At 42.0% G+C, this 17,540-nt stretch overlaps 1 protein-coding gene across 3 annotated transcripts in view; it reads right to left on the bottom strand.

Moving 5' to 3' along the window:
• LOC134862751 (zinc finger protein GLIS2-like) overlaps positions 1 to 17,540 on the bottom strand; it is a 38,066-nt gene that overhangs the window by 9,461 nt on the left and 11,065 nt on the right. For all 3 annotated transcript variants that reach the window (XM_063880826.1, XM_063880825.1, XM_063880827.1), the window contains exons 2-4: positions 17,337 to 17,492; positions 16,289 to 16,431; positions 15,162 to 15,326 (exon numbers count right to left, since the gene is read on the bottom strand). In XM_063880826.1, coding sequence (XP_063736896.1) covers positions 15,162 to 15,326; positions 16,289 to 16,431; positions 17,337 to 17,484 — 456 coding nt within the window. In that variant the 5' untranslated portion in view covers positions 17,485 to 17,492. The remainder of the gene's footprint in view (positions 1 to 15,161; positions 15,327 to 16,288; positions 16,432 to 17,336; positions 17,493 to 17,540) is intronic.

Below are 17,540 nucleotides of genomic sequence, written 5' to 3'. Positions count from 1 at the left end.
GCTTATGCTGTGTCTCTGTGTCTCTGTGTCCTCTGTGTCCTCTGTGTCCTCTGTGTCCTATGTGTCCTCTGTGTCCTCTGTGTCCTCTGTGTCCTCTGTGTCCTCTGTGTCCTCTGTGTCCCTGTGTCCTCTGTGTCCTATGTGTCCTCTGTGTCCTCTGTGTCTCTGTGTCCTCTGTGTCCTCTGTGTCTCTGTGTCCTCTGTGTCCTCTGTGTCTCTGTGTCCTCTGTGTCCTCTGTGTCTCTGTGTCCTCTGTGTCTCTGTGTCCTCTGTGTCTCTGTGTCTCTGTGTCGTCTCTGTGTCCTCTGTGTCTCTGTGTCTCTGTGTCCTCTGTGTCCTCTGTGTCTCTGTGTCCTCTGTGTCCTCTGTGTCTCTGTGTCCTCTGTGTCTCTGTGTCTCTGTCTCTGTGTCCTCTGTGTCTCTGTGTCTCTCTGTCCTCTCTGTCCTCTGTGTCTCTGTGTCCTCTGTGTCTCTGTGTCTCTGTGTCCTCTGTGTCTCTGTGTCCTCTGTGTCTCTGTGTCTCTGTGTCTCTCTGTCCTCTCTGTCCTGTGTCTCTGTGTCCTCTGTGTCTCTGTGTCCTCTGTGTCTCTGTGTCCTCTGTGTCTCTGTGTGTCTGTGTCCTCTGTGTCTCTGTGTCTCTCTGTCCTCTGTGTCTCTGTGTCCTCTCTGTCCTCTGTGTCCTCTGTGTCTCTGTGTCCTCTGTGTCTCTGTGTCCTCTGTGTCTCTGTGTCCTCTGTGTCTCTGTGTCCTCTGTGTCCTCTGTGTCCTCTGTGTCTCTGTGTCCTCTGTGTCTCTGTGTCTCTCTGTCCTCTGTGTCTCTGTGTCCTCTGTGTCCTCTGTGTCTCTGTGTCCTCTGTGTCTCTGTGTCCTCTCTGTCCTCTGTGTCCTCTGTGTCTCTGTGTCCTCTGTGTCTCTGTGTCTCTGTGTCTCTCTGTCCTCTGTGTCTCTGTGTCCTCCCTGTCCTCTGTGTCTCTGTGTCCTCCCTGTCCTCTGTGTCTCTGTGTCCTCTGTGTCTCTGTGTCTCTGTGTCCTCTGTGTCTCTGTGTCTCTCTGTCCTCTGTGTCTCTGTGTCCTCTCTGTCCTCTGTCCTCTGTGTCCTCTGTGTCTCTGTGTCCTCTGTGTCCTCTGTGTCCTCTGTGTCCTCTGGAAATCCTTGTCATGTTTTTAGGTTTAGTGTTTCTTGTTTTATTTTGAAAGTTTTCCCTCTCTTTGTCTTGTTTTACTTCCTGTTTACTTCTTGTCTTTTAGATTCCCCCTGATTGTCTCATTGTGTTCACCTGTAGTCCGTGTTTCGGCTTGCCCCCCCAGCTGTGTCTTGTCTTGTGAATACCTTTGTGTTCTCTGTCTGCCAATCCTGGAGTCCCCTCTGCTGCCCGGGTCCTTTCTAGTTTCTTTGTTTTATATGTGTGTGTACTGTCCTGCCTCCCTGCCCCCCAAGGGGACAGGTCCACCGTATTTAAAGTGTTATTGTATTTATTATTTTTACACCTCACTTTTAGAAATGAAGTGATTTCAGTTGATGAAGACATTTTCATTGTACAGCGATTCCCTTTTCACATTGTGTTACAATTGAAAGTCCGGAACATATTTGACCACAGCTGTGTTTTATATGACATGTGTTCTGACATCGTGATGCTAGCTGTAGGTGGGTTTAGTAGAAGTCTCTCCATGGTTTTGGTCTCATGTGGGGGATTGGTTGTTCTAATCAGCAGATATTCCTGCCTTCAAAACACGTCCCAGTTTATTTCATATTGATAATCTGGACTCTCTAATATCTGTCTCTATTATTTCAAGTCCTCTTCAATGCCTTTGTGTCTTTTGTTGTTGCCCCCTCTGCCGTGTAGATATGCAAGACAAATCAATGCCCGAGCTCCTCCAACAGCTCAGCATAATGTACATAAGATATAAAACAATTCAAACTAATTAAAATGGTGAAATAAAACTAAGAATAGAAAGAAATGGTGCAGGAAGAAGTCTATACACATGTGAAGAGGAGAAGATATATAAAAGAACAGCATGTAAGATTCAATACTGCCTATAACGTCATACTGATTTAAATCAATACACAAGGAACTCCTGAAGGGGGACTTTGGATGGTGGACAGTGTGGTCTAAATGTAGCTCTCCCCCCACCTGGTGGTCAGAGTCCTCAGATCTTCATGGTAACAACAATAAACTTCACAAAGAACTTGTCAAATATATATATAATTATATACTGTCCAATAAAACCTGAGCTTCCAGAGAACCAGCACCTTATCGTGGTGGAGAGGTTTGTGTGCCCCGATGAACCTGGGGGCTGTGTTGTCTGGAACCTTGTGTTCCTGGTAGGGTCTCCCATGGCAAATTGGTCTCAGGTAAGGGGCCAGACTACGATTGGTTCAAAAGACCTCATGAAAACAAACATGACAGCGAGGATACCCGGCCCGGAGGAAGCCCGAGGACCCCTTCTGGAGCCAGGCCCAGAAGGAGGACTCGTCAGCGAGCGTCTGGTGGCCGGGCTTGCCATGGAGGCCGGCCGGGCACAGCCAGAAAAAGCAACGTGGGCAACACCTCCGCTTCCCCGTCCCGCAGGCCCACCACCTACGGGAAACAACGATGGGGTCGGGTGCGCTGCCAGAAGGGTGGCAGTGAAAGCAGAGGGTCTCGACGGACCAGACTCAGGCGACAGAAGCTGGCTTTGGGGACGTGGAATGTCACCTCTCTGGGGGGGAAGGAGCCGGAGCTCGTGCGGGAGGTGGAGCGTTATCAGTTGGATCTGGTGGGGCTCACCTCTACGCACAGCGTCGGCTCTGGAACCTTACTTCTGGATAAGGGTTGGACTCTATTCTTCTCCGGAGTTGCCCAAGGTGTGAGGCGCCGAGCGGGTGTGGGGATACTCACAAGCCCCCGGTTGAGTGCCGCTTTGTTGGAGTTTACCCCAGTGGACAAGAGGGTCGCCTCCCTACGCCTGCGAGTCATGGGGGGGAAAACTCTGACTGTTGTGTGTGCTTATGCACCAAACAGCAGTTCAGAGTATTCGGCCTTCTTGGAGACCCTGAAAAGACTCCTGTATGGGGCTCCTGAAGGGGACTCCTTAGTCTTGCTGGGAGACTTCAACGCACACGTGGGCAATGATGGAGACACTTGGAGGGGCGGGATTGGGAGGAACGGCCCCCCGATCTGAACCGGGGTGGTGGTTTGTTACTGGACTTCTGTGCTCGTCATGGATTGGCCATAACAAACACCATGTTCGAACATAAAGAAGCTCATAAGTGTACGTGGTACCAGAGCACCCAAGGCAGAAGGTCCATGATCGATTTTGTTATCGTATCATCGGACCTGAGGCCGCATGTTTGGACACTCGGGTGAAGAGAGGGGCGGAGTTGTCAACTGATCACCATCTGGTGGTGAGTTGGGTCGAGTGGCAGGGGAAGCCTCTGGACAGACCTGGTAAGCCCAAACGTGTAGTGCGGGTGAACTGGGAACGTCTGGAGGAATCCCAAGTCCAGGAGGCCTCAACTCACACCTCCGGCGGAGCTTTTCAGGCATCGCTGTGGAGGCTGGGGACATTGAACCAGAGTGGGCGTTGTTCAAAGCCTCCATTGCCGAAGCTGGTCTCAAGGTTTTAGGTGCCTCCTGGTGGACACCGGTGGTCAGGGAAGCCGTCCGACTGAAGAAGGAGGCCTTCCGGGATATGTTATCCCTGGGTACTCCTGACGTAGTTGCAAGGTTCTCTGGTTCTCAGCAGGAAACCGATGGACTGTCCACTCCAGGTAGGGAATGAGGCCTTACCCCAAGTGAAGGGGTTCAAGTATCTCGGGGTCTTGTTCTCCAGTGAGGGAACAATGGAGCGTGAGATGGGCCGGAGAATCGGAGCAGCGGGAGCGGTACTGCAGTCGCTTTACCGCACCGTTGTGAGGAAAAGGAAGCTGAGCCAGAAGGCAAAGCTCTCTGTCTACCGGGCCATCTTCGTTCCTACCCTCACCTATGGTCATGAAGGATGGGTCAGGACCGAAAGAACGAGGTCGCGGATACAAGCGGCCGAAATGGGATTTCTCCGCAGGGTGGCTGGCATCTCCCTTAGGATAAGGTGAGAAGTTCAGTCATCCGGGAGGGACTCGGAGTAGAACCGCTGCTCCTTCGTGTTGAAAGGAGCCAGTTGAGGTGGTTCGGGCACCTAGTGAGGATGCCACCTGGGCGCCTCCCTAGGGAGGTGTTCCAGGCACGTCCAGCTGGGAAGAGACCGAGGGGTAGACCTAGGACCAGGTGGAGGGATTATATCTCTTCGCTGGCCTGGGAGCGCCTTGGAATCCCCCAGTCAGAGCTGGTTGATGTGGCCAGGGGAAAGAGAAGTTTGGGGCTCTCTGCTGGAGCTGTTACCTCCGCGACCCTGACGGATCAGCGGGAGAAGATGGTGGATGGATGGACGGGTGGATGTCCAATAAAAGATAAAATAAGTTTAGCTAAATAAATGTTGGTATAAGCATTAGATGAAAGTAGGAAAGTTCAGTAAAAAATGTAATAACATAAAGATATTTGTATAAATATGAAAAGGTGAAGATAAAATAACCCAGACTGAAGCAAAAACACTTATTAAGACATTTATATAAAAATAAGTTGAAATAAATTCTAAATGTTTCCGTTTAAAATGTAAAGTTAAAGGAATGAAAATCATTAGTGTTAAAGGTCCCCTATCATCATGCTGGTCCTCTCTGTTATGGAGCTTTCTGCATGTAACCGGTCTGCAGAGTCACAAACCCTCAGAGTACAGCCTGTAGAGAGTAAAGCTCTGAAGCAGGACAGACGTGTCCATGCTGCCCTCCGACGCCTCGTTGGAGATTTTTCTGTTTACATTTTTTACTTCCGGGGGCTTTTGACGTTACTAAATCTGGAGACAGATCGGCAAGTTGGCACACCCATAGCTATAGAAGACCAACAGGCACACCCTCTGCCAGTCGACCGTTTACTGTTGGAAGGATGACAAAGAAGTACTGTGCCCTGAAATGTGAGGGGAAATGCAGGCCCGGCGCCCCCCATGGATGGATACGTCTTAGCATTCACCTATACTGCCTGTGCCTAGGGCAGGCCCTGGGGAAATGTCATCTGTTTGCCTCACTGAAGGCAGAACCCTGAAGGAGTCAGTGGTTGAAATGTATTTTAACTCTGTTCCTTCAGCGGCTCGAAGTACTGTACTGTGTGCCCGGCATTTCGGACCACAGCTCCAGAAACCTTGCACAGGTTGATGCCGATATGCAAAGCGTGCAGTACTGAAGGAAGCGGCTGTTCCTACTCAGTTTCAGATGTAACATCTGAAATGTAAGAGCGACACAAAATAAAAAGGTTCCACTGTGAAACCGCCTGCTCCAGTCCCTACTGGGACGGTGGATCAGGTCCATCACGGTGGTCACATGTTCAGGACCGTGTAGCTGACGCTCAAAAGTTCCTTTGTTTATTGGTTTGTATTTTTTGAAGAGTGAGCTTTGTTGTATTTGTTAAATGATAACATTATCTTGCCGGAAGTCACGTGATTTCAACCTCCGGACGTGAAGTGTTGATTTCAGAGCAAAAACGGCGCTAAAAATTGTGAGCCGTAGAAAAGTGTGCGTTTTTCTACGGCTGGTTAACAGGCGAATACGTTTTCACGGTGCATCATAACATACATGAGGAAACAACAAATGTAAGTGTGAACGTCAGTTTGATTCGTACCGTGATTTGAACCACAGTAGTTACAGTGAGAGAGTGATCCATCAGAGGTATTCAAGACGCAGCAAGCAACGCTGTTCCCCGATCCTGCTGCGAGCTACAGGCTAAAGTGTGCTTCATCCTGTACCCGGACGTCGGCTTCCTCGGACAGTTTGCTGTCCTGCTGGAACACGGGTTTCCGTGTGCAGAAGAGCATCTTCTCCTGGCGCGAATTCAGGTTGCTACGTGGCTCCTTGAACTGTACTTTGACATTTATACCTCGAATAGTTGATGGACAGCCCCAAAATAAGGTAAAGGTAATCAAGACTAACCAGAATAAAGGAAAATATCTCAAGGTCCGTGAAAAGGAACTGTTATTGTTATACAAGGGTCATTGCAGTTAAGAGTCTTCATGTTCTGTTCGTGAAGTCAAGTGTTAAAGGTACAACAAAACTTCCAAGTGGCCGTTCATATGCCTGTAACTGACTTTGTTTGCACTTTATGGTAATTCATGACAAGTCAAAATGTCTAATCAAGATCCTTTGTGTCTGAATGCTGATGATCAGTGTGATTTAATGTTGATACATCACGAGCAGCCAGGCTCAGACTTTGAAGCAGGAGAGAAAGATGAGAGGAGAAGTGTGGCATCTAAAAAATCATCTGGAGAGAGACGGTTAACACAAAGAATGCAAGAACTTGACTTCCGGTTATGGCCGCGAGCTAGAGAGTCACGTTCAACTCCGCTCCGCTACGAACTTGAATAAATCCTGATGTAAATTGCAAAATAGACATTGAAAGAGTACAGGCGAACGTTGAGTACGACGAGGTGATGCCAAACGCTGGGAAAACGAGCAGGGACAGAGGGAAAACATCAACGCAGGCGAAGTTAACTGGCTTCGGGACGCAAAGCATGGAGCGCAGCGCTAGCAAAGAAGCTAACTCTGACGCAGCAGCTGCACCTGCAGAGCAATGTGGAAGTGAGCTCGGTGGGGCTAAAGAAGAAATACTGATGGCAATTAACAGCCTAAGGTCCGACTTTTCGACCAGATTGGATGGCATTCTGACCGCAGTTGAAGAAACTAAGAAAGAACTGGTTGATTGTTCGGAAAGAGTGACGGAGGCGGAGATACGGCTGTCCACAGTGGAAGACGAGCAAGCTAAGTTAAAAGAGACGGTTCAGACGCTGGAAAAATGGAACAAAACCCTGGAAGATAAAGTTATCGACATGGAAACGAGATCACGGCTGAACAATCTGAGGTTAGTAAACCTGCCCGAGGGAGCGGAGGCCCCGGATACCTGCTCATTTCTGGAGAGCTGGCTGCCGGAGGTGCTAGATTTGGCTCCTCTACGAAGCCCGATAGTGTTGGAAAGAGCGCACCGAGTCGGACCGAGACGGGACACTGAAGACCCACCGAGAACTTTAATAATGAAGTTTCAGAACTACAAGCAGAAAATACTTGTGATGAAAGCAGCCAGGTCGAAGAAAGATGTCCTTTACAAGAACAAGCACGTCCGATTCTACAACGACCTGGCGACTGAAGTGCACAGACAACGGAAAAAGTATGACACAGTGCGACAGCAGCTGCGGAGCCTGGGACTTCGTCACGGCATAACACACCCAGCTAAGTTGGTGGTGACTTACAGAGAGCGAACGCACACCTTCAACACACCGACGGAGGCGCAGGAGTTTGTAAACAAGATCAAAGAAGAAGCTGGAGGAATGAATGAAGAGAACTGAGTGACAGTTGCTGAGCGCACAATGTAAGTTAAATAACGGCAGGTGTAGGATCATATGCATGGTAAGAGGGACTGTACAGTAAGATCATTTTTGATCTCTTCTTGACCGAGAGTTGCCCTCAATTTTATTTTCATTTATGGTGAGACTCTATTGAGTACAGCTCCCGGGCTTATTTTCTTATTCATCTATGTTTTTTAATTCTGAATAACGTTAATTCACATGTTAAGGCTAAAGGAGGTGTCAGTGTACTAAATCCTGGTAATTTACTAAGCTTGTACATACACTTTATGCCCAGTTGTGTTTATTTTTGCAGGCCTGTAGCAAGGAGCACAGAGAGTTGACTGTTTTATGTTTTATTTTATTTTTTATTTTTCTCTTTTATATAATTCATAACAAGAAGGCCAATAGGATTGATCCAGGGATCTATCCATAAATAGCTGGAAGCAGCATAGGCTAAAGGGGGGATCCCATTCAGTTGGGAAATGGGGTTAATTGTTTCTTGTGGTTCAGTAAGTTCAGTGTGTGTTTTGATGGTTAAATATGTTGAACTTCTCAGTCATGTTACCTTTATCGAGGGAATATTGTGGTGTAACATTCTGAATGTCTCAAAGGGTAGAACTTAAATGTATATCCTGGAATTGTAGAGGTTTACAAAAAACTAAGAAAATCAAACAAGTGATGAATAAGCTAAGAGACATGGATTCAAAAATCGTCTTTTTACAGGAGACTCACACTTTAAAAGAAGACAATATAAAGATAAGTAGGAGATGGCAGGGGAGCATCTATGCAGCATCGTTTACATCACAAGCTAGAGGAGTAATGACTCTCATTCACAAATCAATACCTTTTCAAGTCTCTGATATAATTAAAGATAAATATGGAAGATATTTGATCATCCAGGGATCTTTGCTCTCAGTGAACTTGAATCTAGTAAACATTTATGGGCCAAATGCAGATGAACCCAGCTTTTTTACAAATCTACTTCTCATGCTGGCATCTCTCCCAGGAGACTACATAATAGCAGGGGACTGGAACTGCACACTGGACCCGATAAAGGATAGATCCACAGGTGTTGATCAAACTCATAAAAGGAGTAGAGTAATTATCAGTCATCTTATTAAAGAGCTGAATCTGTTGGACATATGGAGATACTTCAAACCCAATGATATTGCTTACTCCTGCTACTCGAGTACATTTAAGACATATTCACGTATAGATTATTTTTTGGTATCTGCAACATTGGTTTCTAGAATACAGGACTGTTATTACAGTAGCATACTAATATCAGATCATGGTCCATGTTGTCTGATCTATGTGGATAAGATGCTGGTAAAGGATCCACCTAGATGGAGTCTAAATAAGAAATGGCTACTAGATGAAAACTTTATTAAGTATGTAGGGAATGAGATAGATAATTATTTTAAAGATAACACAAATGAAACAACCGCAGGTATTAAGTGGGATGCCTTTAAGGCCTTCTTAAGAGGACACATAATTAGCTATACCTCATCCAAAACTAAAGAATCGCGGCTAAAGAGACAGCAGTTAGAATTTAAGATACAAACTCTCCAAGAACAGGTCTTTAGGAATAGAACCCCTGCTGTGGAAAAAGAATTACTGCTCTCAAGAGCAGAGTATAACAAACTATCTGCAGATAGGGCAGCCTCAGATATGATCAGGCTTAATCAAACATTCTATGAACAAGGAGAGAAGCCCGGTAAACTGTTGGCCTGGCAAATAAAACAGTTAGAAACAAGGAAAACTATTGCTTCAATTAAAAATAATAATGGGGATACTATAATAGACCCTACTGAAATAAATAAGGAATTTAGAAAATACTATGAAAATTTATATGAATCTCAAGTAGAATATGACCCGCAGTCCCAAAATTCATTCCTGGATAAATTGAAATTTCCAACTATTTCTGCCGAACTCGTAGAAGAACTTGAGGCAGACCTAAAAGAAGAGGAAATAGGCACAGCTATTGATGGTATGAAAGCAGGAAAGACGGCAGGCCCAGATGGATTACCAATTGATCTGTATAAGAAATTTAAGTCCAAATTACTGAAGCCGTTACTAGAAGTGTTTTTGGAAGCATTTCAAAGTGGTAGCCTACCAAAATCTATGACCGGTGCGGTAATAACACTGTTGCCAAAACCAGGGAAGCCCAACAACAGATGTGAAAATATGAGACCAATAAGTTTATTAAATTCTGACCTCAAAATTTTGTGCAAAATTCTAGCACGACGGCTTCAAGAAACATTACCTAGTATAATACATAGAGATCAAAATGGGTTCGTTCAAGGACGCCAAGGATTTCATAACGTTAGAAGGGTCCTTAATGTTATTCAAGGATTGAGAGACCCCTCGGATAAGGCCCTCCTATCTTTAGACGCTGAGAAAGCTTTTGATAAGGTGGAGTGGCCTTATCTCTTTAATGTCTTGGAAAGATTTGGATATGGCAATACATTTCTAAAATGGGTTCAGCTGTTGTATGTAAACCCTACAGCAGAAATATTAACAAATAAAAATATATCAGAACCGATCACAATTAAAAGAGGATGTCGTCAAGGGTGCCCTCTGTCTCCGCTGTTATTCACTTTAGCGATCGAGCCTTTAGCAATAGCTGTACGATCACATACTGAAATAGCTGGAATAACAATTGGTCAAACAGAGCATAGACTAGCGTTGTATGCGGATGACATTATTCTGTTTGTCTCACAACTTTGTAGATCTATTCCTGTATTGCTGGAGTTAATAAAAACATTTGGTGGCATCTCAGGATACACAATTAACAACTCCAAGTCCTCAATTTTATTACTTGACGAGAGAGAGAAAGAAAATCCACTTAGAGAAGCTTCCCATTTCAAAGTGGTGGATCAGTTTACATATTTGGGAATAAAAATTAGGTCCAAATTAGCTCCAATTGTAAAATTCAATTATGAATCATTGACTGAGGAAATAACAGAGTCAATTAATAGATGGACGTCCCTGCCCTTATCCTTGATTGGTAGAATCAACATTATAAAAATGAACATACTCCCTAAGATACTGTATCTATTTCAGAACATTCCGATGTCTCCACTTGATGGTTTTTTAAAGGAAATTAATAAGCTATTTTCTGGTTTCATTTGGCAAAACAACAGAGCTAGAATTCGACTATCCCTGTTACACCTAACACATAGTAATGGAGGTTTAAAGTGTCCAAATATAACATGGTATTATTGGGCAGTACAGTTAAGGACTATTAAATTTTATTTTGCAACAAGGGATGTTCCACAATGGAAAGAAATGGAAGAGGAATGTTTGCGTTTGCCGCTACCCCTGTATTTTTACTCTGATACAGTGCCAAACTTGATAAAACAAACTACTAATCCGATTGTCAAAAATATGCTAAGAGTATGGTTTGAAGTACAAAAATTTACTAAAGAAACTAGTCGAATATCTCAGTACACTCCTATTTGGGGAAATCAGTGTTTTATACCAGGAAGAGCGGACGCTGTGTTTAGAAAATGGGCATCAAAAGGACTAGGAAAAATTCAAGATTTGTATATGCCCAATTCGGATAACATGTTATCATTCGAACAAATTAGGCATAAATATGACATAGATAAAAAATATTTCTTTAAATTCCTCCAGCTTAGGGATTACATTAGGACGAGCCAAAACAGTCTTTTAACCAGACCTCCAATTTCTGATTTGGAAAAAATTGTGTCTAAGGACAGTTTAAGTAAAGGTGCTATAGCAGAGTTGTATAACTATTTGTTATCAAATTCGGTTGAAAATGCAAATCATAAACGAGAAGCATGGAGGGAAGATCTAGGCACAGATATATCACTAAGGGACTGGCAATCTATATGTACTAAGGCTCACACCCAATCAATCAACACTCGATTTAGACTATTGCAGTATAAGTGGTTGATGAGAGTTTATATTACGCCAGTTAAATTAAATAAATACAATAAGAATATCCCAGATGTGTGTACAAAATGTACTGAGGTGAAGGGGACATTATTTCATTGTGTATGGCAATGTAGCAAGATAAAATCTTTTTGGGAGGAGGTTAAAACAGCAATAGAAAAAATGATTTCAAAAAATATTCCAATGGATCCTGCATTTTTTGTCTTAGGACTTTACCCAAAAGGTCACAAATATAATAAAAGTGAACAAATATTAATAGATATGTGTTTGTTGCACGCCAAAAGATCCATTGCAATGTTTTGGAAAAAGATCAGCAGACCAAATGTTACATATTGGGTGAAACAAATGCTCACAACTTTTCCTTTGGAGAGAGTGACATATATACGAAAAGGAAGACAGGATATGTTTGAGAAGATATGGGAACCGTTCAAGGTGTTTGTTAATGGTGTTGATCTGACAATTGACAATGAAGAGGCATAAGTAGTTGGTTATGTAAACCTTGTAACAGACTTAATGAGTTCAATACCCGCAATTATAGGAAGACAGTAAATTCTGTACAAATGTTTTGTGGCTGAGAAGTGGATGTTTGTGATATTTGTGATGTGTATGTGTATTGTTCGTTTGTAATGTGGTTTTGTAATGTAAGAAAATGTCAATAAATATATTGTTGTAAAGACTATAAAAAAAAAAAAAAAAAAAAAAAAAAAAAAAAAAAAGTATCTATAACTTTGTGCAGTTAAAGATTGTCCAGTTGTATTGTTCAAAATCTTTGATCAGTTCGCTCTTGCATCAAAGATCCATTTGTATCGTTGCAATGAAATAAAACAGCAGACACTGAAACTCAAAAAAAAAAAAAAAAAAAAAAAAAAGAATGCAAGAACTTAAAGAGCAAGAATTAACTCAAAAGCAAAAGCAGTTCAAAACAGTGTATGAGAAATGGAAGACTGAAGTAAGAGACATTCGTACAAGACTTAAAGGAGAGTGCTCTGAGTGTGACATGTATGATGGAATCCGAATTAAAGAACGCGTATGACAACATTTGACTTCATACAGCGCCTAATCAAAAATATGCAGGAACATTGATGCATGCTCAGCTGTAACAGCAGATCTATGACAGTTGATGAGCGTCAGGTCAACTGAAGATGCAGGCGACTTTGACGCAGAGAAATCAAGGCTAGGCATGCTGCTCCACAATGAGTATGCTCGCTCCATATATGGATCTACAGTGTCTAGAGCCCCTGCACCTAGCTACCAGTCAGACCATCTCTCAGAAACACCTAGTATTTCAGTCAGGAGAGCAGAGACAGTTGCACAGTTAGCTGCAAAGAGAGCTGAAATTCATCTGGAAGCTGCTATTGAAGCTCAACGCCAACATCTGAAAACACCTGAAAATCAAAGAGAGCTTGATGTCATTCAGGCAAAGTTAAAGGTGTATACAGAAAAGAGAGAGGAGTGAGAGGTGTAGTCCTGTGCACAGCCACTCAAATGATGCTAACTTATCTTCTCCCTACTCTGGACGTCAAGAAATGACAAAAAAATAGGCATATTTATTACAAGCATTGCAAGAGTCAATGGCTTCCAGTCCCAGAACCCACTGTATTCTCTGGTGATCCACTGACATTCACAGAGTGGAGCACAAGCTTTAAAGCTCTACTAGAGAGGCGATGCTCTAACCCTGCAGATAGGCTGTTCTACCTGCAAAGGTACGTAACATGGGGGCTAAATCTGTCCTTGAAGGTAGCTTCTACAGAAAAGATGAAGAGGCCTGTGAACAGGCATGGGATATGCTGAATGCCAGATACGGTCATTCCTCTGTAGTGCAGCGAGCCTTCAGAGGGAGACTCAACGGGTGGCCACACATTGGGGGAGTATGTAAAGTTAAGAGAGTTTAGGGATTTCCTCCAAACATGCAGCAACGCTATGCCTCACGTTAAGGGTCTACAGGTTCTCAACGACTGCGAAGAGAACCAGAAGATGCTAACCACTTCCTAATTGGTTCACATCAAGGTGGAACCGTTATGTCACAGAACAGCTGGATTTAGACAAAGATTATCCAAGCTCCACAGAGTTTGCCAACTTCATCTCAAAAGAGGCCCGCATAGCATGCAACCCAGTGGGATCACTATATGCTCTGAAACCCTCTGCAGAAATACCTGTAAGAGAAACAAGACAGCCAAAAGCAAACGCATTTGTCACCAATGTGGGGGCTTCAGACACACCTTCCATTGTAGCTGAAACCAACGTGGAAGAAACAAGTCAGAAGAGGAAGTAGAGAAAGGGAGCAGCCAACACAAAACTCAAACACAACGGAGTGTTTGTGCTGTGGAGACAATCATTCCATGTTCAAATGCCAAAAGCTAGTGGAGTTGACTGTGGAGGAAAAGAGGAAATGCATACGAGAAAATAATCAAATGTTTTGCATGCCTGAGAGAGGGACCTGTCACCAGAGACCTCCAGAACAGAGCCAGGTGTGGCACATGCAAAAGAGTCATCCGACTCCTTTGCATGAAGAGCGTACCTCAGCAGTCTAACCCTACACACAAAGCGGGTTTGAAAGAAATACACCCTCTCTGTCATGGGTCAACTAGAGATGCCTCTTGCAAGCACGTCCTTTACTCCCAGACAACAAAAGGTTAAAGCACCTTAAAAGGAAACTGGAAAGAGTTCGTGAAGGAGAGAAAGCAGAAACAGAACCAGAACGCGCAGCAGAGGTAAAAAATGTGGACCTCAACTACGATGACCTTCCGGCACAGAGAGGGTGCTAGGAATAAGATGGAAGGTTCAAAGTGACAGCTTCTCCTTCAAGGTGTCACTCGATGAGAAACCAGCAACTCGATGTGGGATACTCCCAGTTGTGGCCTCTCTGAATGACCCATTAGGGGTTCTAGCTCCATTCATCTTACAAGGAAAGACGGATATGCACGAGATGTGTCAGAAAGGAGTCGGGTGATGATGGACTCAATGCCTCAACAAGCCATCCATTGTTGAAAGACCCATTCAGCAGTCAGTTGTTCTAGTGGAGAGCGGTCAGGAAGCAAGCGATTGCTAGAAATGTATATATGATTCCTCACTAGGCTTATCTAATGAAGTTGTTGTAGCCTCAGTTATGTAAATGAAAATTGATTGTGCAAATATGAACATTCTATTGTGAACTGATTAATTCATGTGTTCAGTTTATTTTATATAAAAGTTCATTTAAGGGAAAGACCAACAAGAGAAAGGAGTTGAAAATGACCATTGATTTATTTGATGAAGATCATATTATATTATATGATATAATATGATATGATATAATATGATATAATATAATATAATATTATATCATATTATATCATATTATATTATATCATATTATATTATATTATATTATATCATATTATATTATATTATATTATATTATATTATATCATATTATATTATATTATATTATATTATATTATATGATATAATATGATATAATATAATATGATATAATATAATATAGTATAATATGATATAATATAATATAATATGATATAATATGATATAATATAATATAATATAATATAATATAATATAATATAATATAATATGATATAATATAATATGATATAATATAATATAGTATAATATGATATAATATAATATAATATAATATAATATAGTATAATATGATATAATATAATATAATATGATATAATATGATATAATATAATATAATATAATATAATATAATATAATATAATATAATATGATATAATATAATATAATATAATATGATATAATATGATATGATATAATATAATATGATATAATATAATATAATATGATATTCCATATTTTAATATGATAGATTATATTACCTTCCTCCACCTGCAGGTCAGCTGACTGTCCTGGGATGTTTCCGGAAGCTTCTCTCTGGTTGGACCCCTGAGCACCGAGGAGGGGAAGCTGAACCGGGGGGGGGTCCCAACGGGGAGGAAGAAAGGGAAAGCACCTACCTCCACACCCCGAGGACGGGAGGACTCCTAAACCACAGAAGAAGAGAAGCACAGAGTAATGGCATCAAACCAATGGTTTGTGATTCATTTCAGTGATTCATTTCAGTGATTCATTTCACTGATTCATTTCAGTGATTCATTTCACTGATTCATTTCACTGATTCATTTCACTGATTCATTTCCTTTCACTGATTCATTTCACTGATTCATTTCACTTAATAATTTCACTGATTCATTTCACTGATTCATTTCACTTAATAATTTCACTGATTCATTTCACTGATTCATTTCATTTCACTGATTCATTTCACTGATTCATTTCATTTCACTGATTCATTTCACTGATTCATTTCACTGATTCATTTCATTTCACTGATTCATTTCACTGATTCATTTCACTGATTCATTTCATTTCACTGATTCATTTCACTGATTCATTTCCTTTCACTGATTCATTTCATTTCACTGATTCATTTCACTGATTCATTTCATTTCACTGATTCATTTCATTTCACTGATTCATTTCACTGATTTCACTGATTCATTTCATTTCACTGATTCATTTCACTGATTCATTTCACTGATTCATTTCACTGATTCATTTCACTGATTCATTTCATTTCACTGATTCATTTCACTGATTCATTTCACTGATTCATTTCATTTCACTGATTCATTTCACTGATTCATTTCACTGATTCATTTCACTGATTCATTTCACTGATTCATTTCACTGATTCATTTCATTTCACTGATACATTTCACTGATTCATTTCACTGATTCATTTCATTTCACTGATTCATTTCACTGATTCATTTCACTGATTCATTTCACTGATTCATTTCATTTCACTGATTCATTTCACTGATTCATTTCACTGATTCATTTCATTTCACTGATTCATTTCACTGATTCATTTCACTGATTCATTTCACTGATTCATTTCACTGATTCTTTCTCGTTTTTGTACTTCCTGTTTTGTTGTCACCTGAGAGAAAACGTGAGGCCGGGGACTGCTGTGTGGGGAGTCCAGGGAGGAGGGGGATGAAGGAGAGGGGGGGGCAAGGCGGAGGTCCACGGCTGGAGGACTGCAGCAGGACCCGGGTCCATCCTGAGGGGAGAACTGCGACTCTGCACGGAGAACAAAAGGTTCACTTGATAATATTTCCTATACAATGCAATCTCGTCCGCCCTATGTAGCCCCCCCCCCCCTTTTCCCACTTCCCGTTCAAGACTCTTTTTTATAAAATCAAAATTTTGAGATAAAAAAAAAGTGTCAATTTAGGAAAAAAATCCATCAAAGTTTATTGATAAACCCAATATCACCATGTTTGTCTCAGTGGACTTTAAAGAGCATGCCGCCTCAACCCCCCAGTTAACAGTGCAATAGGTAACACATTCACAGCACAGGTAGAAAAGAGTTTGGGATAAAAAAACTCAATTTAAGGAATAAAGTCTGAATATTTAGATTTTCCAAAGCAAGTTTTACTTATTTCAAGTTTTGTTTAATTCATATTGTTTCTCACATTTTCTTGTGCATGTTTGCCAGTATCTGCCTCCTTAAAAGCGCCTTAAGAATGAGAGTCTGCAGACCCCTGAGTTCACTGAGAACACAGAATCCACTTATCGTTACAACACATCACATTCCTGCTCCTTATTACTGCATCAGGGAGAGCGGACCAGAAATGATGATGACTGTTTGTACCGATGCCACGGCAACATTTCCTTTCCTTATTTATTTTATTCAGATCTTTGTAATACACTCATATATTTTCCCTGTTGTTATTAAATCCTGTAGTCCATCCACAGAAAACACCCTCCCCTCATAACAACACCAATATGTAATTAATTCCTGATTAAAACTAGAAAGATATTGAGATGAAAACAAAATGTGTGACTTAAATCCTAGAATCTTTCAAACACTTTGGGGATTAAACCTCAGTGTTCTCATAAAGGAATGTGAACGTGTGACTTTTTCGACTTGAATCTTTTATCTTAGAATAAAAAACATAATATCACATTTTTTAAAACCTTACCTGGGGAGGAGGGTGGCGATGGGAAGCTGGAACTCAGCAGGCGGGGTCTGCTGATGGTGGAGGGATACGCTCTCTTTCCTAACGTGACGCGTCCGTCTGTCCGTCCCGAGGGCAGCTTCAGATCCAGAGGTTCATCCAGAGAAAGCATGTCTGCAGCTGAGGAGGCAAAGTTAACACCAACAGGTCACCCTCTATCTAGGAGAG

Source organism: Eleginops maclovinus, chromosome 4 (genome assembly GCF_036324505.1).
Source record: "Eleginops maclovinus isolate JMC-PN-2008 ecotype Puerto Natales chromosome 4, JC_Emac_rtc_rv5, whole genome shotgun sequence".
In the NCBI taxonomy this organism is placed as follows: domain Eukaryota; kingdom Metazoa; phylum Chordata; class Actinopteri; order Perciformes; family Eleginopidae; genus Eleginops; species Eleginops maclovinus.
This window is presented reverse-complemented; position numbering and strand designations above follow the sequence as displayed.